The 26266-nt window shown below is 48.5% G+C and overlaps 4 protein-coding genes and 1 long non-coding RNA gene across 5 annotated transcripts; 3 read left to right on the top strand and 2 right to left on the bottom strand.

Annotated features, from left to right (window-relative positions):
• Positions 1–2341: 2341 nt before the first annotated feature.
• On the top strand, positions 2342–3680 carry LOC109780384 (protein HAIKU1). The gene has a single exon (XM_020338968.4). The coding sequence runs from the start codon at positions 2425–2427 to the stop codon at positions 3328–3330; it is 906 nt and encodes a 301-aa protein (XP_020194557.1). The 5' UTR covers positions 2342–2424; the 3' UTR covers positions 3331–3680.
• A 2206-nt stretch (positions 3681–5886) lies between these two features.
• On the bottom strand, positions 5887–9999 carry LOC109780385 (uncharacterized). Its single transcript, XM_020338969.4, has 3 exons — positions 9856–9999; positions 9269–9587; positions 5887–9185 (listed from the first exon to the last, which is right to left on the bottom strand). Exons 1-3 carry the CDS (start codon positions 9873–9875, stop codon positions 6183–6185), a joined length of 3342 nt encoding a protein of 1113 aa, XP_020194558.3. The 5' UTR covers positions 9876–9999; the 3' UTR covers positions 5887–6182.
• A 1644-nt stretch (positions 10000–11643) lies between these two features.
• Positions 11644–16044, top strand: LOC109780386 (uncharacterized). Its single transcript, XM_020338973.2, has 7 exons — positions 11644–11926; positions 12007–12108; positions 12475–12583; positions 13192–13307; positions 13385–13573; positions 13878–14023; positions 15605–16044. Exons 1-7 carry the CDS (start codon positions 11793–11795, stop codon positions 15784–15786), a joined length of 978 nt encoding a protein of 325 aa, XP_020194562.1. The 5' UTR covers positions 11644–11792; the 3' UTR covers positions 15787–16044.
• Positions 16045–16596: 552 nt separating this feature from the next.
• On the bottom strand, positions 16597–20545 carry LOC109780387 (cinnamoyl-CoA reductase-like SNL6). Its single transcript, XM_020338974.4, has 5 exons — positions 19975–20545; positions 19126–19822; positions 18305–18493; positions 17095–17429; positions 16597–16987 (listed from the first exon to the last, which is right to left on the bottom strand). The coding sequence occupies exons 2-5, from the start codon at positions 19429–19431 to the stop codon at positions 16891–16893; spliced, it is 927 nt and encodes a 308-aa protein (XP_020194563.1). The 5' UTR covers positions 19432–19822; positions 19975–20545; the 3' UTR covers positions 16597–16890.
• Positions 17179–18212, top strand: LOC120976655 (uncharacterized). Its single transcript, XR_005772723.2, has 2 exons — positions 17179–17449; positions 18003–18212. It is a non-coding gene; the product is annotated as an uncharacterized lncRNA (long non-coding RNA).
• Positions 20546–26266: the final 5721 nt, after the last annotated feature.

Here is a 26266-nt window from a genome sequence, read left to right on the forward strand (position 1 = left end):
CTACAAGGTATGTAGATGCACTCTTTTCCCTCTCGTTGCTAGAAGACTCCATAGATTGTTCTTGGTGATGTGTAGAAATTTTTTAATTTCTACAACGATCACCAACACTACGGTAGGGCGTCGACTGCAAATAAAATTTTCCTACGCGCAGAACAACCAAGAACGTGTTACGGGAGATGGATCACAGATCGTTACCACTAGACGCGCAGTGTCGTGCACCGAAAGAAGTGTTGGGGCAGCGCGTCCCCGTGGATCGTCTCCTCCTCGTCCAATCTCTCTGAAACAGCCGGTCGTCGGATCCCACGTACAGGTTCGCCGGAGCGGCGCAAGTGCACCGCCTCTAACAGTACCGCGCATGCAGGAGGAACACCGTGCGGCGGACTGCTAGGTCCGATCACACAGTCGGCGGCGAGTGGAGGTGGCTATTCCAACACATGCAAACCCTAGTGACAGCGCCGAAGCAATCAAAGCATGCAAAACCAAGTAGGATCACTTCTGACTCGTGGAGTCGGACCCGGCCTCACAGGTTCCTTCCCTTAAGCGCGCGACCCCTTAGGTTCTCGTTCACTTGGGCGCGAGTCAGATCACAGCCGACTCGGCTAGTCGGTAGCGGCCTCTAGCAAAGCGTGCCGACTCCAAGTGTCTGATGAAGCTGGTTAGGCGAACCCGTACATCACACTTATGTTCCCTTTGCAACACGATATATGTCGTCGGGCTCAAGGCGAGTCTGTCATCCTTGTGCTAGCCCGACCTTTTTCTCTTTCCAGTGATGCCGACAACAAACCGGATTATCTCATAATCCTAATCGCATGGCCATGATTATCTTGGTCGGATCATACGAGGGGCCCAGAGTATATCTCTCTTGTTCGGAGGGGCAAATCCCATCTTGCTCGACCATGTCTCGCAGCATGCGTCTGGACAAGTCTGAAACCTACATTTGTAACTACCCAGTCACGGAGTAGCGTTTGGTTGGCCCAAAGCAAGTCTGTCACCATCCCGAGTACATGCGCCAGCTCAGGTCTTAGGACATAGAACGTATGTTGTACTAGAGACTCACAGATGACATATCGCTGCGTCTCATAGTTGGGTCTGTCCGACTCGGACCTTATCTCAACTCGGATCCGACTACGTCGAGTCCGACCAGATCCTTCCGAGTCCATATTATCCGCTTAGCATCCAATGCTCCATGGCTAGCGAGACCAAGCCATCGACCATGTTATATGCTAGTCTAGTCGGCTGCACGTTCACACATGCCTTTCAACTAGGGACCTTTTAGGATAGTCATCATACAATGCATAATCCCATAAACAAGTCATGTACTTGTTGATACACATCATTGATAATGTCCAACGACTATCTTTATTCATAAACACATAGAAAATATCATCATACATGATTGCCTCTAGGGCATATCTCCAACAATGTATTTGGCAACTGGTTACATGAGATTGATCACAAGTTTAGAACTCTTCTCAGGGTGGGAGCGCTTGCCATTATTTGGTCGCTTTGGCTATGTAGAAATGATAAGATTTTTAACGATAAAAGTACTTCTCTGTTGCAGGTTATCTACAGATGTACCGAGACTCTTCCTTTATGGTCCTCTCTACAACGTGTGAAGAACCAAGACCTTTTTATGGAGGTGTGTACACGATTAGAGGATACGGCAAGGGATACTTTTATCCAACATGGGTGGCAGCATGATCTTAGGATTGGCCCCCCTCCGCTTTAGGCGTTATACAGACACTAAGTTTCTTTGTATTTCGCCTTTTTTCGTTTGTGCGAGAGGACCTTATTTGGCCGTGTGCATCTTAATTATACAGAGGTCGGGTGTAATGTTTAATCTTTTAAGTAATAAAGTGTCCCTTTTCGAAAAATATGTTTGCTATTGCTAGGTTGAAGTTTTATCTACGTAAAATGTTGATCACCGTTGCAAGGGTTGTATGAATTTGGGGGCGGGCACGAGGAGGACCAGTGTGGAAGCACGGAAATGTTGAAGCACATAAATGAGGGGGTTGGGGTTAAATTTGACCAGTCCAGTGTAGATGCTCTCACTTGGATGTAATTTTGTGGCTGGTCTGATTGTCCAACGAGCGACATGTCAAACCAGTAGTGAGACAGCTAGGCAGGCAGGCAGCAGGCCCAGTGGCTGGCAGAGACTGCGTGGTGTACCCACGAGTAAACAAAAAACGAAAACGCACTCAGCCGAGACAAGAGAGTGTGTGTCGGCCTGCTTCTCCATTCACAATTTCACATCCCCCTCCCGTCTCCGCCGAGCGCTCCCAAAGTCAAAGAAAACCACGCTGCAACTTGCTAACGAATTCCATTGCGTGCGCTTCCCGTCCTCCCATCCCCTCCCCCCTCCCACCACCTCCGCTCCTCCGCCCACGCCAATCCTCCCAAATCCACCGCCGCCGATCCGCCGAGATGGACCGCAGCAGCAGCAGCAATAGCGGCGGCGGACACAACCCGCACCTCGGCGTCAACAAGCTCGGCCGGAACATCCGCAAGGCGACGCCGCCGCCGCCCCCTCAGCAGCAGCCGCCCCGCCCGCCGCACCCCCAGCCGCAGGTATACAACATCAGCAAGAACCAGTTCCGCGACATGGTCCAGCAGCTCACCGCCGGCACCCCTTCCCCTCCGCCGCCCCAGCACCACCACCGCCCCCCTCCGCCGCTCCAGCAGCAGCACCAGCAGCAGTCCAAGCCCGCATCCATGCGCCTCCAGAAGATCCGCCCGCCCCCCATCTCCACCCCCGTCGCGCGGCCCCCTCCCGTCCACAACCACCACCAGATACCAAACCCTAACCACAACCCCGCCTTCCACCGCCCCCCGCACCCGCACCACATGCCCATGCCTCCGCCGGGGCCCGCCTGGGCCGACTCGCCCGTCTCTGCCTACATGCGCATCCTCGAGAACTCCCTCTTCAGCGCCACTCCTCCCGGGGCTGCCGCCGCCGCCGCCGCCGCCGCTCATGCTCACGCCGCGGCTGCAGCAGCAGCTGCCGGACGGGGGCCTCCGCAGCACCCTTATCACCCGCCCCCGCCGCCGGTGCCGTCGCCCGGGATACTCCCTTCGCCGACCGGATTTCTCAATTTGCTCTCGCCGACGCCCAGGTCGCCCTACCCGCTCCTCTCGCCGGGGTTCCAGCAACCTCCTCCGCTCACGCCGAACTTCCCCATGTTGTCGCCGCTGCCAGGAACAGGGATCCTGGGGCCAGGGCCCATGCCGCCGCCGCCTTCGCCAGGGCTATGGTTCCCGCAGTCGCCGTCGGGGCTGCTCTCACCGTCCGGATTCTTTCCATTGCTGAGCCCACGGTGGAGAGATATGTAGCATGGGTCAGCAGTCGCCCCTGTAACATTTGACGGTAGGGAGGTAGCTACAGTGATGGGAATTGGTTCATCCGACGGAGGTGAAACAGGTGGGTTGTAGCTCTCGACACCACTATTTGTTGCTGTTAATTGCTGCTGTGCGGTTAGCATCATTCTGTAAGGCTTCGGTAAAGGCTGTTGGTTACATATTTGTAATTGTATAACTGGGGAAATTTTCAATTTATTCACTTTCTTGGCTGCAAAAGGAGGACAGTAATAACTGGGAATGTTGTAGTGTAGATTCTTGAGTGGCTAGGCTTGAAACATGTAATTGTAATTTTAGTTAAAGAAAGATGAGCTCTTTCTGACAAATGTTTCGCTCATGATTGCTGTTGGTATGCCTATTCAGGGAACATAAATTTTTTCCCCTTTTCTTCTACTTGTATTTTCGAGAGGGAAGGTAACTTGTCATTATATCATAGCCCAGCTTATCTGGAAATTAACAATCCAAGTACGATTGAGGTTTAATGCATCAAGGGTATGTCTATTTCTTCTTGGGAGCGTCATGTTATCTTGCGCTAGACATGCTCATACAGTCATACTCCCTCCGTCCCAAATTACTCGTCGCTGAAATGGATGTATCTAGAACTAAAATACATCTAGATACATCCATACGTGCGACAAGTAATTCGGAACGGAGGGAGTACATGAGATAAAGTTTGTTAGTGTGGCCTGAAGTTTATTGACTTCGTATACATGTTATCTACAATTTAACATCATGATAGGCAGTAGTTTAGTCAGCATTATTACTGATATCTGCATGATAGCATTGTATGCATCCTGTCCCTTTAGTGTTTTGAAGCAGATCGGTTGTTTGGCAACTTTGGTCAGTCACATATCCCTTTGTTGTATGCACAATATAATTGTTAGCTTGTATATATAAAATTAGACTTCCTTACTTCAACCTCAGTGCATGGTATGCACCCAAAGAAACATGTTCTTGAAGAAGATAACCTTTCCATAACTAACTTTATCAGTCAAATACGTGTTCACAGCTTTTGTAATTTGGTTGCAGACTCAAATCTTAAAGATGCAATGTTTGGTGTCACACCGCTTGACCGTTCTGCCCATTGGAATGTGAAATTGCCTTTATAGTGAATATGTAGTTATCTCTCAGATGTCTTGAAAGGAATAATTATACAACGCACTGCTGCAATAGAGTAGCAGGACTCTATAATCAACAATCTGTCGGTTCTGATCTGTACATATCTTCAAGTGTTTTTACTGGTAGCAACCATGCATGTCATGTTAGTTAGCTTACAAGTGTTCAAAATGTTCTTACATGTTGTCGTAACCGTAAACATCTGCTGGTAGGTGTGTTACTTTTTGGGCTGAGGACATGTTTGAAGTTCCCTCCAGATTGATGTGTGGGACCATTGTAGCTTCATCCAAGTTTGTTCTTTCTGTCCTGAAAGCACCAGGACAATATATAACACATCTTATTATTGATACGGCCCTATTGTACCTGTGAAGTTTGAGACAACTGCTGAAAAAAAGTAGAGGGAATCTAAGCTTTGCTAAAAAAAAATAGTCCGAACTACCTTTGCTGAATTATATCTAAGCTGAACAGGTCATGGCGTGTCCGTGTGAAGAACAATTAGTTTGATCATATCTGTGACCGTCCAATCAACCGGAAATTTCGCAGCTATTCATGTCTCTGGTCAGATAAAGAAGGGCTAATTCCAGTAAGCATTAGTTAGATCGTGTATATGTATTTGTTTTTATGAACAGTTGACTTCTGAATGAGCAACCTGGTTCCTTGTGTGTGGACGCATGAACTCGGACAGTAGACTAAACTGTGTGTTGCAAGCAACTCTGTTGATCTGGCACTAACCTGACTAAAATAAAGAAATTGAAGTGGCTGTCATGGTCTCATCATCATGTGTGTTTTTATCTCTCAGTTCTTGTGAAGAAATCAGCGTGCACCTCCAAAAGAGAGCGAAGAATATGGGAAAAGGCTCAGAGATGATGATGGTGATGTGCCTTGCTCCGCACACTGACCTGTTGATCCATCCATCTGCTTGCTTGCTATTGTTTGATTGGCAGCCAACAATAGTTTACCAGGGCTACTGGCTAGGCCAGATGTTCTTCAGCAATTATTGAATGAATCTGGAAGAACATATAAACCGAAGGACAAAAACCATGGGCAGAAATCCATAAGCTAGTTAATTGACCCATTGGATGGCTCCAAGAGGCATGTAGATCCTAATCCCTTGAGATGTTTGTGCAGCTGGAGACGACAGGGACATGCCATCCATCCTTGGTGGTGCAGAAATCTTTGACCTGGGCTGGAGGCTAGATACTGAGCCTCCCAGCATTTACTGGTAACATTCTTCAGTCTTAACTCCAGCTTTACTTTCCTGAACAACTTGAACTGAACCTCTTTTTCCTGTTACCTGAAAGCCCCCTTGGATGAACGTTACAGTTAGTGGGAAAACAAAACCTGCTACGTAGATATTCTCATAGCTAAAGTCCAGAACGTGCATGATAATACAAGCCCTTAAAATAAGATATCGAATTTGACATTTAGCATCTTATATAATATAAATGAATGGTTGCTGAACCGATGAACCCTGAATGTGCCGCCAAGGTACAGGAAGAATATAACTAAATGACAGGGATAGAAATACAATGCAAGTGGCTTTTCTCTTTCTTTCTCTAGATAGTGGGCACAGCTACTCGCGTCATGTGTCCTTTTATGGTTCACACCTCCACTTGCTACAACCACAGTAGTTGAAAACTGTTCAAAAATTCAGAAGGAAAATAGTGACTTTTTTTTAAAGTAGTGACAGTTTGAGTTTCTAGGCTAGGAGCCTAGGAGTGTTTGTTCAGCTTGGTGAAGTGAGCTTTCTTCTTCAGCATGCTCCCGAATTTCCTCAGCAATGCCTTCTTCTTCTTCTTATGGCTGTGATGCTCCTGCTTGAAAGATGATCTCGGTCCATGCATCAGAAGGCCACCCATCTGATCTGCAGCTCCGTCTTCTCCCTGTGAATCGATGTCATCGTCGTCGCTCGACTCGGTGTCTACGCCATTGCTCATCATCCCTTTGCACAGGTCATCTTCTAGGATCTTGCTGTTCTCCATGGAGTTAGCCTCCACTGACACCTCCTCTCTTTCATGTTTCGCCTGCCTGACCGTCTCCACTTCCACATGCTTGATCTCCTCGAGCACTTGGACGATCCTGTCGCTGTTCCTGCGATCTTGATGATCGCCTCGCGCGGCGTTGTCCATCGGCGAGCACATCATCTTCCGGAACACATTTGGCTGCTTCTCCGGGCTCCGACCAGCCGACTGATCTCCTCCTTTCATGGCGGTGGCCTCTACGAGCATTGCAGCCAGCTCGTCGGCCTTCGCTCGTGCAGCCGCTTCCCTCGTCCGCAGGCCATCGTTCTCCCGTGCGATGCTCTGGAGCTCCTCCTCCTTCTCGGCCAGCGTCTCCTTCAACCTCAGGCTGCTGATCTTCTCTTCCTCTGCCGTCAGGTTGGCCTCAGTGATCTTGGACTCCACCAGCCTCAGCTTGCTCTGCAGCTGCACCATGTTATCCTTGGCATCCTTCGCCTCGTGCTCCGCGGCTCTCTGTGATTGGAGCATGGTGTCCATCTCCAGCTTGACGAGTAGTGTGTTGGACTTCTCAGCACTCCTAGCTGCCTCTTCCTCTCCGGCTTTCCTCGCCGTTGCCTCTGCCAGCAATTTCAAGGCTTCGTCGGCTTTCGCCAGAGCGGCCTCCTCTCTGAGCCGCAGCTCAGTGACTTGATGACCCAAAGCAAGCACCTCCTTCTCCCTGGTTGACAGCAGATCCTTGAGGCGTGAGCTCTCGGCTACAATTGATTGTTCTGCACTCGAGCTTGCGGCATCCATCAATTTTGAGGCTTCATCGGCTTTCGCCAGAGCGGCCACTTCTCTGAGCCGCAGCTCAGTGACTTGGTGATCCAAAGCAAGCACCTCCTTCTCCTTGGTTGACAGCAGATCTTTGAGGTGCGAGCTCTCGGCCACCATTGATTGTTCTGCCCTCGAGCTTGCGGCATCCATCAATTTTGAGGCTTTGTCGGCTTTCGCCAGAGCGGCTGCCTCTCTGAGCCGCAGCTCAGTGACTTGATGATTCAAAGCAAGCACCTCCTTCTCCTTGGTTGACAACAGATCCTTGAGGTGGGAGCTCTCGGTCACCATTGGTTGTTCTGCACTCGAGCTTGCGGCATCCATCATGGTACGGTTGAATCCTTCTTCCAGTTGATGAACCAGCTGTGTTTTCTCTGCCTTGAGCTCCTGCACTTCCTTCTCTGCAACTGCAAGCGACTCCATGAGCTTGCTCATTTCTGACTTGACATAGCTTGCCTCCTCCTCTGATCTCCTGAGCATTTCTGCAAACCCGACCTCCTTCGACACCCGATCATCCTGTAAAGTCTTGGCTTCTGAACCCAACCTCTTGACTGTTTTCTTGAGGTAGTTGGATTCATCAAGAATCAACTCGTACTTCTCTTTTACATTCTTGGCCTCTGATTCCAGCATCTCAACCTTTTTCTTCAGGCAGTTGGATTCTTGAAGCATCAGTTGGTACTTGTCTTCTGCGGTCTTTGTCGCGGTCTTCATCTCGGATATCTGAAGCTGTGCATGATCCAGCTCGATCTGCTTTGCCAGGACCCTCTCCTTGGCTTCTCTTGCTTCTGCTGACACCTGACGTAGAGCAGCTGCTACGTCTTCGACGCCTTTCTTGGCCTTGTTCCTCTCCTCCCTGGCCTCATCGAGCTCCTGCTGAAGCCTCACCTTGTCTCCGCCGAGCACGCCGACCTGCGAGCTCGCTGCCTTCTCATTGCCGACAACCTGCCGATGTGTCTCATTCAGTAGCTCGTGTTCAAACCTCAGTCTGTCAATGGTAGCCTGCAGTTCAGATGCCTCCTTCCTCACGATGTCGAGACGCCTGTTCGTCTCGAGGAATCCTTCCTTGTACTCGCTAGCTTCGCCTTCTGATGCTGCAGCCTTCTCTGTCAGCTGGAGGAGCTGCGACTGTGCTTCCTTGAAACTCTTTGTCAGCGACGCCAGTGCCTCCTCGTTGGATTTGTTCAGTGAGGTGATCGCCACTAGGCGATCTTCCAGCGCCGCTGCCTTGGTCTTCCACCCTTGCGCCGACTGGTCTGCATCGATCTCTGCCCTCTTGGCGTATGCAATGTCGACCTTGAGCCCCTCAACCACTTCTTCTGCTCTGACCAGCTTCTCCTGAAACGCCATTGCTCTCTGGAGCTCAGCTCGCAGCTCTGAAGCTTCGGACCGCAGCTTGTCGATGATCTCTTCTGCTCCTTTTTCTCTGCTCTCCGTCTCAGACTTGAGCCGGGCCACCTCAGCCATCAGGATCTCCATCCTTTTTGCATTTCCGCGTGTGGTCTTCTCGGCCTCGTCGGCACGGCTGAGTGCCGAGTTCTTGGCCTGTGCGGTCACCGCCAGCTCACCCTTGGCATTCTCGAGCTCCTTAGTCACCTTAGCGAGGGAATTGACGTCCTGGGCATGGCGCTTCGTGACGTCGGCGTGCTTCCGCTGCCACTCCTCCTCCTTCCTCCGGGCGAGCTCGATGCTCGCCTGCTCCCGCTCGACGGACTTGAACCTCTCGGTCTCCAGCGCCTCTTCGGCTCGCCGCTGCGCGGCGAGGGACTCCTCGAGCTTCTGGTAGGCCTCGTCGGCCAGCGTCTTGGTGAGCACCAGGTCGTCATGGACCTGGGCTCTGTCCCTGTCGATGTTGGCCAGGTGCTCCCTGGCGTTCTCGAGGTCCTCCTGGACGAGGTTCAGCTGTGCCTGCAGCTCCGACGCCTTGCCGATCCTTGGCTGCCTCTGGAAACACGAGAAGATCAGTCAGTGGCGCATGAATGGAATGACAAATATCATGATTTTTTGTTTGTGTTTCGTTGTCTCACGTCGGGAGTTTTTTGTCTCACGTCGGGGGTAGTAAAGGTACGGTGCGGCGAGGCCTTGAAGTTCGACCGGCGTTCTCCTGGTGATGGCTTTTGAGCGGCGTCGATGGACTTGTCGAGTGGAGCGGTGGCGGCGGCACGGGCAGCATTGTGCAGTGGGGAAGGCGCCCTGGCCTCTGCTGCTTGCTTGTTTGATCCTGGAGCAGCAGGTTTGGCTAGCCTGCTCACTCTAGGTGCTGAAGCATGAGCCCTGCTGTAGTTGGAACCGGAACTGGAACTAGCTGGTTCCTTGTGGTTGGAAGGTTCAGACAGACTTGCCCTGCTTTAATTTCAGCAAGGCCAGCGTTAGATCATGCAGAGTTTCTATTAAAAACTAGTCACTCCGATCCATATTAATTGTGGCTTATTTAGCCAAATCTGTTGGAGGGAGTACTACTACTAAGGACTATCTATCGAGGGTTTTGGCAATTTGTACGGCGTTCGTGAGCTAAACGGCTGAATTTGTTGAAAGCAGATAGTATGCTGAGAACATAAGAGAAAATGGACATCTCAAGTCCTTAAAAAGCAGAAGATGGACAAGTATCACTTACTTGGGCTTGGGTGCGAGCATTGCTGAGTAGTGCCAGAAAGCAGAAGCAACCTTGAGCTTGGACTGCAGCAAGGCTAAGCGAGCTAGCCCCCTGTTGAAGTTCGCAATCTCGCGCTAGCTTAACTGCTTGGAGCCAACCGAAGCTGAGACATATGCATGAAGGAGAGGATGGGCGTGAGATTGAACAAGAAGGATGCGATGGTGAAGACGACAGAGTGGCATGCATGTTTGTTTGGGTGCCGGCAACCTGGGGTGGCACTCGTCTGCACGTCCTTCCTCTGGTCATCAGTGGAATGAAATGGATGCCGTCGTGCGTGTCACCAAGCTCCAGTTTTTTTTTTCTTTTGGAGGGGAACCAAGCTCCAGATACAAGTCAGCCTATAAAGCCCAATTAAAACTTTTTTTTTGAAACATCAAGCCTTTTTCTGAACATCAAGCCCAATTAAATCTTACACTCACAAGCCGAGCAGCTAAAGGGTCCCAATCTAGTTCTGATAAGAAAAGAGGCCCAAAGTCTGACGATCCTCTGTCCAAAGATACTTCCACGCAAATGCTTTACGCTGATGTGGGATTGCTTGGTGCTTAAGGTCCACCCACCGTGGCCAGTCGCAGCGCACGCGTTATTCTCGCTGGCTGACGCACACCCATACTTGGCTCTAACTTAACTGACTCGAAGTAAGAAAGAAGCATCTCTAGGAGCACTCCAACATATGTAAAAATAGGACAGATGTTCAAAAAACTATGTTAGGGCATTTGAACCTAAAAACGGTGCTTCAACAACTGCCCTATCTCTATCTCATGCTGCAAAATTTTTGGGCAGCCCCAAAATTTTGCCCCAAGTGCTGCAAATTTGCAGCAGCAGCATAAAATTTGTGTTATGTGTGACAAGGCATGTATGTGTAACAAGCCCACTGGTTTCATCTCTATGTTTCATGTATGTGTGATGATGAACAATTTGGTGTTATGTTTGATGAACAATTTGTGTTAATTTTGATGTTGTGGCTTGATGAACTATGTAATAAATATGTACTATGTATGTTATATTTGTTTTGAATTCATTTGAGATGAGCTTGATATTAATTTGTTTCAATATGCATGCAATTGTGGAGAAGCAAAACATAGTTGGGCATGCTGTTTTACATCATCTACTATGACAGAATTTTTTCTAAAACTTTTTTTGAGTGCCCAATTTTACCAATCTGTTGGAGATGCTTTAATGCCGCGAGTGAGAGGCCTTCTCTGCTTTTGAAAATACTTCTTTACGCGTTAATCTGCAAAAAATCATTATAAAATGAAAGAAAAAGAAGGATGAAAACGTTAGCATCCAAAAGGAGGAAAACCAGTAACAACTCTAAGGTTTATCTTCTCCAAAAATAAAAATCCTAAGGCATCCTTTGGTTCACAGGACAGGAATATCATAGGAATAAGAAAATCATAATAAGTAAGGTGACATACATCTCAATTTCTATGGAGAAATAGATGCCACTTGATTTATAGGATATGTATTTTTTCACTGGGTCTAGGCTAATATTTTCTTTTTTGAAGGATTGATTCCTATCCTACATAGAAACATAAATCCATTCCTACAAACCAAAAGGCCCCAAAGAATTTTTCCTACAAAATCTCTATCCTATAGAGTTTCTACAAGATTTCTTCAAACCATAGGAGGCCTAAGGTTTTTCTGCATTATTCACAAGTAAAAACCCGTCTGCTCTGAAAATTATAGACAGGGAAAAAAGGAAGGGAAGAAGAAATTCCATTCCGTTTAGTTGCAGAGACTGATAATTAGATCCCCTTCTCCAACCCTCCGATCCTTCTCAAAAGCCCGAACCGCCTCCGCCTTTCGCTCAAGCGAAGCATCCCCTCCTCCTCCTCCACCACCCCTTCCCTTCCCCCTTTGCGGTCGGCGTCGTGGATTGATCGCCGCGGCGGGCGGCCATGTGGGTCGAGATACTGTGCGGCCTGGTGGCCTACAAGCTCATCCGCGCCGTCTTCTTCTCCGACGACGGCCTCGACCAGCTCGCCGGCCTCGACTCCTCCCACTCCGATCTCTGCTTCGCCGTCGCAGCCAGGTACCCATCTCTGCAGCCCACCCTTTCCTTCAATCACCCAGGTAAACCCTCATGATCAATCCCTTCAATCCCCGCTCCAGGCTCGAGAGGCTCTACGGCGGCCGCTGCTTCGTCGGCCTCCGCATCCCCGACCCCGACGCCGGTGCGCGCCAGCATGTCGACGTCGTTCTCGTCACCAAGAGGTCAGCCCGCGACCACCCACGCTCCCTCCCTCTCCCCCGCTCACTTCGCTCTGCCTCCTGTCTGTTCCCGTTCCGCTGAATTTTATTGTTCTAGTTCTCGAATAATGCCAGAGATTAGAACAGACACTCCTCACAGCCTATTCCATCATTCCAGATGGGTCTGTTCATGTATCTGTCTATATGCCCTGTGCTTGTTGAATTTTGTGTTTAGCTGGTGTAACATACATACTTAGTAGTAATATCATGTACTCCATCATACGGGGCATTGCTGTGAATGACTGCATCCAGAGATCTTTAATACGACTGACTGAACTGTCGCATGGTACAAAGTGGAAAGCAAGGGTCTAAATCTTTTTTTGGCGACAGGGAGGTCATGGTGGTGGCAATCAACAATGTCTCTGGTTTTGTTGAGGTTGACAAGGATGGTAACTGGTTCACTGAAAAGAAGCGCAAGCAGGAGGTTATTCGAAACCCGGTATGCAATTTGAACATTCCATTTTGCTTAAGCATTCCAGAATTGTTGTTGTAATAACTTGTTAACTATTGAACTTAGTGTAAACTAGGGAGCCACCGAGTGAATGTAACTGCCTTACCCAGTAATAAGACACCAAATCACGAAGTGTTTTGTAACTGTTGTCTTACCACAGCCTCGCAGTTTGTGTGAGAAAACAATGTAACTGCCTTACCCAGTAATAAGACAACAAATCACGAAGTGTTTTGTAACTGTTGTCTTACCACAGCCTCGCAGTTTGTGTGAGAAAACAATGTTATGGGACAGTGGGTCATGCAGGTCAAGTAGTATATTGTTGCTATCTTCTGAGGGATATTCTTGACAGTGAACATGAACTTAATGGTTTGTACTTGTTATTGTGTTCTGAATAATAGGACCATTTGTATTATGTTGCCAAATCCCAACTGCAGGTTAGTTAGTGGAAAAAGGAATACTCAGAATCAAAACTCGAATGACTCTATTAGTTTACTTTTTCTTGTTTGATTCCTGCACATCACTGGTTTGTAACATAATAACCAGAATGGTACGTGTTGTATTATTGTCAATTCATTTGTTGAATTTTGTTCTCATAGGTACTAGAAGTCAGTAGGATAGCTGCCAATCTTCAATCATACTTGGAGCAGAGGGGAGCAACACTGCCTAACGGGATTGTAAATGGAAGAGTTGTACTGCCAAATCCCAACTGCAGGTTAGTTCTCTGTACATGACCTTTTTTTTTGCTTCGCTGCCCTTAGATGGTTGCTCAGTTGTCTTGTGCTTTATCAGGCCTTCGTACACTATTAATCTTCAACCGGAGGTTATCTCGTACGATCAATGGAAAGATCTTAAGGCAGACACAAAAGGTGGACTTTCGACATGGATTAAAGGTGCATTTCATGGAAACAAAAGCGACATCCAAGATTCATTACTCCAAAATCTGTATTCTATTCTCAGCACGTCGCCTATGTGGGACAGGTAAAATACACCACCATAATGTTTTTATTTACTTATAAACTTTCCATTGCTCTTATTCTTCCGATTCTCTTTCCTGGTGCATTAGGGAGGGACGGGCAGGGATATCATGAGAAAAAAGATCTCATCCCATTCGTATTTTGGTTGGATAAATTTGGGTTGTTAAGAAGCAGCCTTCAGATTATTCTTTTATTAAGCTAATTGCAATCAGTAAATATTGTTAGTATATATACTATATTGCAGTTCAGTGCAACACAAACAGATGAACCTCCGGTTGTATTTTTATAGTCGCACTGCCCTTCTGTAGGTTGGAACTCAGAGGGGACAAAAATGTCCTTGGTGAATTCATGGAATTTAAAGGCAAGCATGAAGACATGCCACTCCTGAAAAAAGTGAAGAGATCAAAAGTTAGCCGGTTTGTCATCCAGAAATCAACTCTTTTTGGAGGTTTTGGTAAGCCCTGTGTACTGTGTCTTCTTGCTATTCTGTTTTGTACTCCCCATGTTAGCATATTTTGTACTGTGATTTGTTATTGCTCTAGGTTGGCAGGGAAACGGTTGTGCTTCAAGTAGTTTTGGCACCTATACTAATGCCTAATACTAGATCGATGCATGAAATGAAAATAGATGCATGAAAGGCCTGTAGATGTTATGGCTACGTTCATCCTGGTACTGTACAGGAATTTATTTTATAAGAAAGCTCCAGTGATATGGTCAATCGAGCAGAAGGTAAAAATTCCTTCTCTTAGAAAAGGGAACTAAACATGCTAGATGAGTTCACAAGAAAAAATAAATTAAACAGCTAGTCCGCCCAGGCTGCTAAATACCCACAATGTGACTAGCATTTGACAAAAGGCATACGTCTTGGACTAGCAGCAGGGTGGCCGAATAGAGGGAGATCAGGTTCCATTTAGGGATTAGTGCTTTATTAGGAAGACTAAGATAAAGTGACCCTAATCTGTTAAGGGGTCTGTATTGTATTAGGGAAGGCCCAAGGGATATGCACCACTATATAAGGATGCTATGTATCTCATTAATGAATCATGCAAGAAAACAATCTATTCTTCTAAACATTCTCATCTCGATCTATGTTCCAACCAATCCCCTGGAGGCTGGAGCCATGCCGTCTAGGCTATCTTAAGCACGGTAGTTATCCTGTTGTGAATCGAGGTTCACGACAGCATCATAACAAAAATTGCAATACTACGCTAGTATATTACTCCCTCTGTAAAAAATAAATAAGAGTGTTTAGATCACTAAAGTAGTGATCTAAACACTCTTATATTTCTTTACAGAGGGAGTACAAATTTACAAGACCCCCTAGCTGCAGCACAAAAGAAGACCTCACATTTGGTTATCGCAACACCCTGCCAGCACCCATGGGTGGGTTTCATCAGATAATTAAGAGAAACATCGACAGTCTCTTCAAAGTCATCATTCGTCTTGGCCCTTGTTAATTATCCCATTGGCCACCTTCTTGATACTCACAGCACCTTCATGCAACACCAGACGCCCTTATTCTTTCTGTAACAAGCCCCCAAAATCGGGCCAACAGCAGATTGAGATAATTACTTTGGAAGGATCAGATAAGAATGGCTTTGGAAAAAGAGGCACCATTGTTACTTTTATCGAACTTGTTTGACCACTCACCCAAGCATTGTTGAGCATTGTCTGGCGTTTGAACAGGATTAAAAGAACACATAATTTCACACTAGACATACTTTCCTAATGGATATGTAAAGAAGATATAATCAGTTGTCTTAGTTGCATTTATTTTCATTACTTAATGTTCATCACCCTTCCAACATCACCTGATCAAATTATCCTCTTCCAAGATGCTATTTAAGCACCAACCACAAGGAGAGTTTTAATTCTCTATTGTGCTTCACTACATTGATTTAATCAGTTGACAGAATCCGTATCCAAAATAACTAGCATGGCTTGTTTTTTCTGTTAAATCTGCTGGCTAAAATGCTGTGATCAATTTGAATGAGCCACATCTGTTTGATTTGGTTTGTCCCTTGCGCAAATACAGGCAGGTCGCGAGTCCAAATACTGTATTCTCCTCGAGATTACCGAGCTGAGGGCACTTCATCTTCAGAATGGAAAGAGATCTCCGTGAAGCAGTACACCGAGATTCATTTCCAGCCGTTGCACTCCAAAAAAGTCCGGAAATTCAAGCTGTCGAGTGTTGCTTCCGTGACACTGAGCGCCTAGTAAGTACTCCCTCTGTAAACTAATATAAGAGTGTTTAGAACACTATTTTAGTGTTCTAAACGCTCTTATATTAGTTTACAGAGGGAGTAGAAATTTTATGCGCATAATCTGGGGTGCTACAGTTTCCAAACTTTCTGGCTCCCTCATAGGAGATGTGTTTCTCTTGCCTCTGTACATCCATCCCTATTTTCAAGTCAAGATGTAACTGAACATGAATTACATGAATGAATAATGGAATAGGTTTCTTGTTGAGATTCAGGTGAGTGTGTGTAGACTGCAAGTCTGCAGCTGGAATCCCAATCCCTCAACAGTATTGCTGGTGAGGGATGGTTGGTCCACTCCCTTTTGCTCTCTGACTATCTATGGGTACCTTGGAGCCTAGGATTGAACTGTCGTTTTCTGTGGAGCCACCTGGCGGAAAGGCAAGATGGATCTGGAACGCTTCTTTGTGTGTCAAGTAGTATGACGTATGCAATGATGCTCTGCATGCTTCACTCGACGGTGGCGGTCGCCGGTCGATGTACCGCCATTGTATGGCCCACCAGTGATGGTGATGCTGTGAATGTTAAGTATGAGCTTTGTCGAATGAGAGTCCTGTGTATGCAATTTAGGATGGCTTTTTGTGAGATGAATATGTAGTTGTCAGCTGATTTTGATCACTTGTTCTTCAATGTATGAGGATGGCTTTTTGTGAGATGAATATGTTGTTGTTTGTGAAACCATGTACACTTAAGTTTGTCAAAAGTTTCAGTTTCATGTGGTTAATGTATACACAACTCATATCTATCTCACCCCTTGAAGCTTTCAACATTTGTTCACCATCATATATTCATATATTGCTGCTGTACAAGGCAGTAACATAACTGCAGACTTATTTTCCCTTTTGGTGGACCTAAGGATTACTACCTTGCTAAGCACTGGCTCAAATGCTCTTACCAGCCTGGTAAGAGTGGAATACATGCGGCATGCTTGGCCTCGTACAGATTTGTACATCTGACCAACCATATTTCCCTTTTCAGGAGGAAAAAGAATACAGATATTTAGGTACATAAAGAATACAACCCTAGCTGCCCTTGTGAGGTAAACGAATGAATAATGGAATCCCTAATCCAAGTCCCCGTATATGGCACTGGCAAACTCCACCATCAGGTTGTTCAGCTTCTTGTTCTGAATCCTCTGCGGGATCACCTTCAGCTCGTCACTGCAACCAAAGTTCATCACAGGTCAGTCAGTTACAGGAACACACCATCGTCACTGGATTTTCTTAGAATTTTCGAGCTCAAATGCTGTTCATTGACTCGTGTGTACCTTGGCGGGTAGCATGGAGCGGACGGGGTGAGCATCTGAGCGAACTGGAGGGCGTCCTCAGGCCTGCACACGACATTGTTGAAGCAGAGGTAGCGGCCGAACGCCGTGGGGCACTCGTAGGCAGCCACGTGGGCGTCGGCGAGGAAGTCGGCGTCGACGGTGACGAGGACGCCGTGCTCGTACATCTCCGGGACCCCCTTGAGGCAGGGGTGGGCGGAGGAGAGCCCCGGCCCGGTGAGCAGGCCGGCGTTGATGGCCACCATGTCCACCCCTCTGTCCATGGCCAAGGCCCAGGCCGTCTTCTCCGACAGCGTCTTGGCCAGAGCGTGCCACAACTGTACCAACCACAGTAACAGTAAGTAAAACAAACTACTGCTACTACTACTATCAATTAATTGCGGTGTCCTAAAGGGTGTGTGTGTTGTGAAAGCATTGTTCCAAGCTTGCACATGCAACTTTGGTGACAGCTGCACGAGGAGACGCTGGTAGCTTGCGTTTGGCATTTTGGCAAACATGTCGGGAACACGGGGCCGCTGTAGTGTGTAGTGGATGGCCCCAACGAGTAGGACACTGCCTCCCATCAGAATTCAGGAACAGAGGACCAGTTCTCGTCGAAAAGAACGAGAAATAAGTAGCTGGAGCAATTCAAAAGTGCGATTGTCCACCTTCTTAATTAGCATCTATATATAATAATCAAGTAAGCAAAGCAAGGATGATCTTTGTGTGGATTAGGATGTGTTAGTAGAATACATCAGTATTTGTTCTCTTGCGGGGGACGACTAGATTATTTGTACCTCTCTTTCTGTGTCTTAATCTTCACAGTTGAGAAGCCAGTTCTTACTAGTCTCATCCACTTATTGGGTTTGACACTTACAGGTTTTTGACTCTTTTTTTCTTCTGTAATGCAGTGCTGCTAGGCGCTTGTATTGCACGCGGATAATTAACGCCAAGAGCGACGGGACTGCCGCGTTGCTTTCTTGGGGTCTGGTAGCCCGCTTTCTTTCCGTGCTGGGTTTCGCAACAAGATTGTCTCGCTAGTTGTTGGATTCGTAACAGGACAGGCATGCAGCTCTCCTGCTTTTCGTGTCCATTCAAGTGCTTGCTGGGTCTCGCAACAAGACTGTCTCAGTTCTTGCCCCAAAAGAAAGAAGCTGCGGTGCTCGCGTATGAACGAATGAGCGGGCGATGGGCGCTTGATTGATTTGATTACCTTGCGTTTCCTGCAGAGGTTGAGGTCGCTCCAGTTCCTCTCGTCGAAGGCGTCGACCAGCTTGTGGTCGTCCTTCCAGACGACGGCGGTGACGGAGGAGGTGAAGACCACCCTCTCCATGGTCACCGTCTGCGCGCACGCCTCCAGCACGTTCTGCGCCGCCCGGACCTCCACCTCCACCATAACCTCCTGCACCACCATCAGCCAGTCAGATTAATATAATTAATTAACCAGCTAGTAGCACCCAACGGTCTGCTTAATTGGCGCCAGGCACAGCCTTGATTAGAACCAGCTGTGTGTGTGTGTGTGTGTGTGTGTGGTGAAGCCTCCATTCGGAGGCGTTAATGCACGCGGCGCCGGAAAGGCCTAGCGGCTTCTGCCAGAGGTTTGGAGCAGAGTTAATGCTGCACTGGAGTACTAGTGGTGGAGGGGGCAGCGAGAGGAAGCAGATGAGCTGTGCCATTAAGGCCCAGCTCACGCCAAGGAGAAAGAAAGAAATAATACTACTAGTATAGATGCTCAACGACTAGCTGTACTGTGCTGATGCAGTGGTACGGCACTAGCGCCAGTGTTTTCTCTGAATTCTTATCCAACCAATTAGCCACAGCAATATGGCTGGCAGGCCGATCCGAGAATCCGGCGATCGAGAATAGATACTGGGGTAAAGAATCAATCAACCCGATGTGACGGCACGATCGATCCATCCATCCATCCATCCATGATTCTTTCTTGAAACTACTGCTACTAATTTAGTAGTAATGGCTGGCGAGGGAGGAAAGGAAGGAAAGGAAGGGTTGTGATTAGTGATTGGATCAACTCACGTCGCAGCCCGCCTGGTCCTCGTGGGTGTTGAACATGCAGAAGAGGCCGGAGCAGCCGCGGACGGCGTCGGCGATGGTGTGGTAGTCGAAGGGGTCGGCGCGGAAGAGCTTGAGCCGGTCCTCGTCGTGGCCGGCGGCGGCGAGCAGCGCGAGCGCGTCGAGCGAGTGGCCGTAGGTGGCGGCGTGGACGGTGTAGCCCCGGCGGAGGAGGCGGTGCACGAGCGCGTGGCCCAGCGGGCCGGACGCGTCCATCACGCACACGCTCTTGTCCGACGCCGCCGCCGCGACCGGCGCCCCGGGGCACATGGCTGGCTCTGGTTGCTTTTGCTTGTACGTATGCGGGAGCGTCCGAGAGAGCGCCGGAGGCTGGCTGGCTGCGGCGGCGGGAGTGGAATTACTTGCTGCTTTACTGGTGATGGGAGGAGGAGAGGGAGACGGTGGGTATATAAAGGGGAGGGAGCTGGAGCCGGATTAGGAGTTGTAGCGGGCAGGGGGTGTCCGAGTCGGGGACGGAAGAGGAACGCTGGTGGTGGTGGGTCAGCCGGGCCGGGGAGGGTCAGCCGCATCCAAAGGGCGTGTGGTGTGGGTGCGTGCTCTGTCTGCGCCTCCCCTCCCCTCCGGTGGCGGTCTCAGGAGCGAAAGATGAGGGAGGACGCAGCGGACTTGGCTTGGCTGGGGAAGGGGAAGCGGGACGAGACTTGCCTGCTCCCTTTCCATGCTCCCGCATACGTGGCTTGATTTGATTGGAAGAAATTAAGGTCCGGCTCCACCTCCTGAAAATCAGGGGGGAGATGATTAGATTAAAAAAGAAAAAGGAAAAAGAACAGCCGTAGAATAAAGTGGGAGCACGGATGGGAGCATGGAGAGGGAGTTGCCAGCTGCGGCGGGGGCGGGGCGACGCCCAACTGTCTCCCCAACGACGCGCAGCTGCACGCACGCACGCACGCGTGCGTGGCTCGTGTACCCGTCCGTCTCCCTCCGTCCGCTGGAATTTGGGATACGCACGCAAATTCGATGCACCTCACCTGCGACGGACAGACTCGGCTCCGGATCGGGAGGCGTTGACCTCTTGGCCGACGGTGGCCAGATTTAGCTTGGTTTGGTGAGAAGAGTGGCTCCTGCGTTGGCCAGCAGTTACAGCTGCCCTCCCGCGATTCCTTCCCCCCACCCTCTTGCTTCTTCTTCAGCACCACCACCATCACATGGCGCCGCGCAGTTACACGCACGCATCAGGAGGGCCTGTACCTCTATCTACCCGGCACTACGATACTCTTAACAAAATCTCGTATGGATCATCAAACTCGTTTCCGCCCGAACAGGTGTCATTCGATCCTCATCACTCTATGTTTCGCAAGGATGGCCATACTCTGTTTTCATGGGAAACGAGGTGATCTCAAATGGTCTTCGGGCAGCCACGTACGTACGCACGTCATCGGTCATAAGTGGACTTGATCCTTGTTGATCATTAGAAACGAGGAAGAGACTCAGTCTCGATACACTATTCTTGATGCCCTCTCGATACGCAGGTCGTGCCCCTTTGTACTGCTGTGGTGCTCACTCTCGGGGCTGGGCCTTGTGACGTTGCTGGCAGGGGGTCAAGCCAAGTAGAAAAAAAAAGTATGCGGTACAAACAATCTATAAGTTCAACTTAGGAAAAAAATTGTAATAATAGGGACTCGTACAAGATAATTTGTATCACAATTACAATAATACCTAGGACACATACAAGATATGAACTCTTCATACATATGAACCATGGTTTTATTTTTATTTTTTACTTTTTTTGCGGGTAATGAACCATGGTTTTAAATAACACGCTGTTGCGTTTAAAAGCGGTCCTGCGCTAAGGGACTATGATCCAAACATATAAACAAATATTTTAAATAGCGCGCTATAGCACATCTGTAACGTTTAGAAAAGGTCCGCTGCTACGAGCCTTAACGCGCTATTTAAAACTATGATATGAACTCTTCATAGAATCGTATCGTCACAGATCATATGATCAAACAACAAAAATCTTATGCATAACAGTTTAAATTCGACACCGATGCAAGATGAAAATTGAGATAGATTAATATTATACTAATCCAGCCAAAAAATTATACTAATGTGACATGTTAAACCTTAGCTAGTTCGCTAGTTGGAGCCTGCAGAATTGACAGGGAAGCAGGTTGTGTCGCGCCCTCGCCATATGAATCGGATCCTAAGGAGCAGGCAGATAGAAGAGGCGGCCATGACTGTTTTCAGAGGGCACCGGACACACCTGTGTTCTGTGATGAAGAAGGGAGTGTGGCTCCAAAGAATTCCAACATGTGAGAATGTATGGCACGGGTGATGGTATCAATCGAGTGGACTCCATGTTGGTGGCGTCTAGGGAAAGGTAGTGATTGGGTGCTTACCCCGGGTACTTGAGGTACCGCGGGTTGTGGATGACATGAAAGCTTCCCGGATCTTGTGGGTAAAGTGTGCAACCTCTGCAGAGTGTCAAACTATTCGAATAGTCGTGTCCACGGTCAAGGACAGTTGGGTGGTGCTGCTTAGACTATGTCCATATGTTTCTGAAAAACAACACAGATTGGAAATGTTTATGAGAATCAAGATAAGTTGGAGATTGAGTTGTGTGAAACTTCTTCTCAATATTGATATCTATAAACCCTTGATTCATGATCATAGATGCATTATTAACACCACAAGTATTGATCATACTTGCATAAGAAAAACTATCTTACTACCAACAGGCCAACATAGTGATATTATCATGCATATGTCATTCTGTTACCATTCATGGGTTGCTTGCGAGTACATTCAAACGTACTCACCGGCTTGTCCCTGGCAATTTACTTGGCCATGCATGGAAGAGCAGGAATATGAGGAAGAGTTCTTTGGTGACGAACATGCGAACTAGGATCGACGAAGATTTCCGTTGTTTGTGTTTTATGTGATGTTCAGCCCTTAAGGCTTTATCTATGTAAGACTTGACCATAATGGTCATAATTTGTGTAAGACGGTATGTATGGATGTAAGACTCTTGTTATTCAGCTTCTATGCGTTCAGTGAGCATTGATCCCTGGGATCACTGTACACGTGCATTCGGTGATCATGACTTATGAGTCGGGGTCCCCACAGAGCTGGTATCAGAGCCATCCTGACTATAGGAAGCCTTAGTTAGCATGGGCGTTAGTTAGGATGAAAACCGTTTCACAAACCCTCTATACTCTCTTCCTTTCTAAGACTTACCAAACCTAAGATATATTCCACTCATTGACTTCTCCCACTCAACCTTTGTAGATGGCCGCTGTACCCGAATACTTCCTGACCACCGGATTCCCCGTGCTTCTCGAGGATAGCCTTCAGAAGTGCCAGTTTCACCGAGCCCCCACTTTCACCTACCATGAGCATTGGATCAACGACACCGAGATGGAGTACCATGTGGAGGTAATCATGAAGGCTAATGACCCTCCGACGAGCTGGTTCTTTGAGGGACCCCACATGGCAACACTGGTCCTCGCCGTCGAGACTGCAACACTCAAGGCACTAACCCGCCTCCCAGACCTTCTTTCGGAGATGGCAGACGAGCCAGTGACCCGCTTCTTACCTTATCGGAAGGAGGGTGAGGATGAGAGCAGCGCACCAGCTCCACCACTGGAGGAAGGACTCCCACTCTGATTCCAGACCTACTTCAGCCTTTGTGCCAACAACTTGGCATAACACTTGGCCTCGGAATCGATGGAGGTCCGAAAGGAACTCCACGAGACCAAGGCATTTCTTTGCCAAGCGCAAGGGAAGACGGGTAGGATCAAGAAAGAAGGTGCTTCCCCTGGACAGCCCGCAGTCGCATATCGAGGCGGAAGGCCCCCAGAAGATGCACCTGCCAAGGATGGAGAACCACCCCAGCGATGCCGTATGACAGCAAGGGACTACCGCAAGCTCTTCATCACACCACCGGCAAAGCAACATCGTGTTGAGCTCCTCCACTCCCCCACTCATTCGAGTAATGAGGAAAGTCAAACTGATGACGACAAGGAGGAAGACCCAGAAGAGCCAGAGTACGCGACCGAACATTCCACCACTTAGGCATAATTCACAACTAGGATATGCTAGTCCGTAACCCCTAATAAGGTAGGATAGGTCGTGTATCCCCTATGCGAAGTCGAGTCCTTGTAATGGTTCAAATGAAGCCATGTAGTGTTGTGTTTGCTTTCGATGTGTTTTGATGGAAGTCGTACCTTCCTTCGGGAACATGTAAACGACTACATCACCTATTTGGATTTTTAATGGATGTGTTTGGCCCTTTTGGCCCTCGCATAACAACAACTTGTGTCATACTGACCCCCTTACTAGGCACCCCATCTATTTTGCTTCCCCTCATCTTTCCCAATCATAAGACCGTGGCCGCTCCAACAGGATGCCTGTTGTAACCCGTACTGGTAACTCTACCCAGCAGCAAGGAGCCGGAGGATCCACCCAAGGAGGAGCCAGCCAGGACCAAACCCAAGGACAATATCCACCACCACCACCACCTCCGAACTTGGACATGGCTCAGCTTCTCCAAGCCTTCCGAGAGAAACGCCAAGCCAACACTGCAGCCCTCCAGATGATTGCTCAAGCTATCACCAACAACCGCCAACCGACGGGGAACCGCAATGGACGTTCCACATTAGCGAAGTTCAAGAACCATGCACCACCCACCTTCATCAAGACGGCTGAACCCCTGGATGCAGACGATTGAGTCCGCACCATTGAGGATCTCCTGGAACTAGTCGGCTGCACTAAAGACCGGGAGAGGGTGGCGTATGCCACCCACTGTCTCGGGGGAACTGCTAGAGCTTGGTGGGATGGATTCAAGGTCATGCATGCTGGGCAAGCCATCACTTGGAATGACGTCAAGGCAGAATTCCGCAAGGCCCATATTCCTTCCAGAATCATGGCTATCAAGAAGCGTGGATTCCGAGCCCTGAAGCAAGGTAGTAGCACTGTCAAGGAGTATATGAAGAAGTTCAGTGTTCTGTCAAGGTATGCTCCTGAGGATGTCAGCACTGATGCTGCCAAAAGAGAGCGCTTCATGGAAGACCTTAATCAGACTCTTGAGTACTCGCTTGTTGTGTGCGACTGCCCAACCTTTCCTGATCTGGTGAATAAGGCACTTATGCTTGAGGACAAGCGACATGCTTTGGATGATACCCGTAAGCGCAAGCTTATCAGCAAAGGTAGATTTAGCAACCAGAAGCCTCGCCCGTGGTAGCCAGCCCCAGTCAGGCCAACCTATCAGCAGCCAAGAGCTCCAGCACCCCGCTCCAACTATCAGCCCCAGCAGTACACCAACCCCAGCAGTACAACAACCCCAATGGCAATGGCAGCAAGAGCAACAACTCCAAACAAGTCACTTGCTTTGGTTGTGGTCAGCCAGGACACATCTCGAAGCTATGCCCCAACAGGAAGCCCGATGCACCGCGCCCCAATGCGCAGAACCAAGGACAAGGCCGTGGAGCACCACAGAGGAACCAAGCTCCCCGCAACCTGCCCAACAATGGCAAGGGGCGTGTGAACCACATCACTGCAGAAGAAGCTCAGGAAGACCCGAACGTCGTGCTGGGTACGTTCCTTGTCAACTCAGCACCTGCAACTGTCTTGTTTGATTCTGATGCCACGCATTCATTTGTCACCCAAAAGTTTGCTTAGAAAGTGGCATGACTCCTACACGCCTGAATGACCCCATGGTGATACAAACCCCCGGATCAGAGATGAGAGCCAAGATAGGGTGTAAAGGAGTCGGGATCATCACTAACGGGGTAGAATTCCTAGCAGACCTTATTATCTTGAGATCACAAGGCTTGGATGTGATCTTAGGAATGGATTGGCTCATCAAGCACCAAGGCTTGTTAGACTGTGCCAACCGGACTGTCACCCTGACCAATAGCCAAGGAGTTGAAGTCAAGTTTGTCCCCAACTCTTCCTCTGATCAAGCCCCTCAGGCCAATTGTCTGACAGGGATTGAGTTGGATCAAGTACCAGTGGTATGTGAGTACCCCGATGTCTTTCCTGATGAACTGCCCGGAATGCCTCTTGACCCTGACATTGAGTTCATCATTGAGCTAATGCCCGGAGCAGGACCCATCTATAAGAAGCCTTATAGAATGGGATCGAAGGAGTTGGCAGAATTGAAGAAGCAACTGGCTGAGCAGTTGAGGAAAGGTTTCATCTGCCCTAGTGCCTCTCCTTGTGGATCACCTATTCTATTTGTGGAAAAGAGGGACGGTACCATCCGATTATGTGTTGACTATCGATCCCTTAATGAAGTCACAATCAAGAACAAGTATCCACTCCCCAAGATTGAAGACCTGTTTGATCAGCTCAATGGATCCAAGGTGTTTTCCAAGAACGATCTCAGGTTAAGGTACTATCAGCTAAAGATTAGACCCCAAGATATTCCGAAGACGACATTTGTAACCCGATATGGCCTGTACGAGTACACGGTCATGTCATTTGGGTTAACCAATACCCCAGCCTACTTCATGTACCTCATGAACAAAGTCTTCATGGAATATTTGGACAAGTTTGTTGTCGTCTTCATCGATGACATTCTTGTCTACTCGAAGATGAAAGAAGAGCATGAGAAACACTTGAGGATGGTCCTGGACAAGCTTCGAGAGCACCAACTTTATGCCAAATTCAGCAAGTGTGAGTTTTGGCTGCACAAAGTTGGATTCTTGGGTCATGTCCTGACTAAAGATGGATTGTCGGTAGACCCTGCGAAGATTGAAGCTGTGACCAAGTGGAAATCCCCAACCACCGTCAAGGAGGTTAGAAGCTTCCTCGGATTAGCGGGATATTACCGCAAATTCGTGGAGGGATTCTCCAGCATTGCCCGACCTATGACTCAGCTCTTGAAGAAGGACAAGAAATTTGAATGGACGCCAAAGTGCAAAGAAAGCTTCCAGGAACTGAAGAAGAGATTGACCACTGCCCCAGTTCTGGCAACACCTGATATTCACAAGGAGTTTGTGATATACTGTGATGCCTCTCGAACCGAACTGGGAAGCGTTCTCATGCAAGAAGGCAGAGTCGTAGCTTACCTTTCAAGGCAGCTACGTCCTCACGAAGAGAACTATGCTACTCATGATCTTGAGTTAGCAGCAGTGGT

This window comes from Aegilops tauschii, chromosome 1 (assembly GCF_002575655.3).
Source record: "Aegilops tauschii subsp. strangulata cultivar AL8/78 chromosome 1, Aet v6.0, whole genome shotgun sequence".
Classification (NCBI taxonomy): Eukaryota; Viridiplantae; Streptophyta; class Magnoliopsida; order Poales; family Poaceae; genus Aegilops; species Aegilops tauschii.

Bases quoted from the DNA above. Each gene is read 5' to 3' on its own strand.
- LOC109780384 (XM_020338968.4), top strand. From the start codon at position 2,425: ATGGACCGCAGCAGCAGCAGCAATAGCGGCGGCGGACACAACCCGCAC.
- LOC109780387 (XM_020338974.4), bottom strand. From the start codon at position 19,431: ATGTGCCCCGGGGCGCCGGTCGCGGCGGCGGCGTCGGACAAGAGCGTG. The intron at 17,430-18,304 runs GTAATCAAATCA...TGGTTGGTACAG, and splicing joins ACCTCTGCAGGAAACGCAAG to TTGTGGCACGCTCTGGCCAA. The intron at 16,988-17,094 runs GTACACACGAGT...CTTTGGTTGCAG, and splicing joins GCTCCATGCTACCCGCCAAG to TGACGAGCTGAAGGTGATCC.
- LOC109780385 (XM_020338969.4), bottom strand. From the start codon at position 9,875: ATGCTCGCACCCAAGCCCAA. The intron at 9,588-9,855 runs GTAAGTGATACT...CTGAAATTAAAG, and splicing joins ATGCTCGCACCCAAGCCCAA to CAGGGCAAGTCTGTCTGAAC. The intron at 9,186-9,268 runs GTGAGACAACGA...TCGTGTTTCCAG, and splicing joins TGAGACAAAAAACTCCCGAC to AGGCAGCCAAGGATCGGCAA.
- LOC109780386 (XM_020338973.2), top strand. From the start codon at position 11,793: ATGTGGGTCGAGATACTGTGCGGCCTGGTGGCCTACAAGCTCATCCGC. The intron at 13,574-13,877 runs GTAAAATACACC...GCCCTTCTGTAG, and splicing joins ACGTCGCCTATGTGGGACAG to GTTGGAACTCAGAGGGGACA. The intron at 14,024-15,604 runs GTAAGCCCTGTG...GCGCAAATACAG, and splicing joins AACTCTTTTTGGAGGTTTTG to GCAGGTCGCGAGTCCAAATA.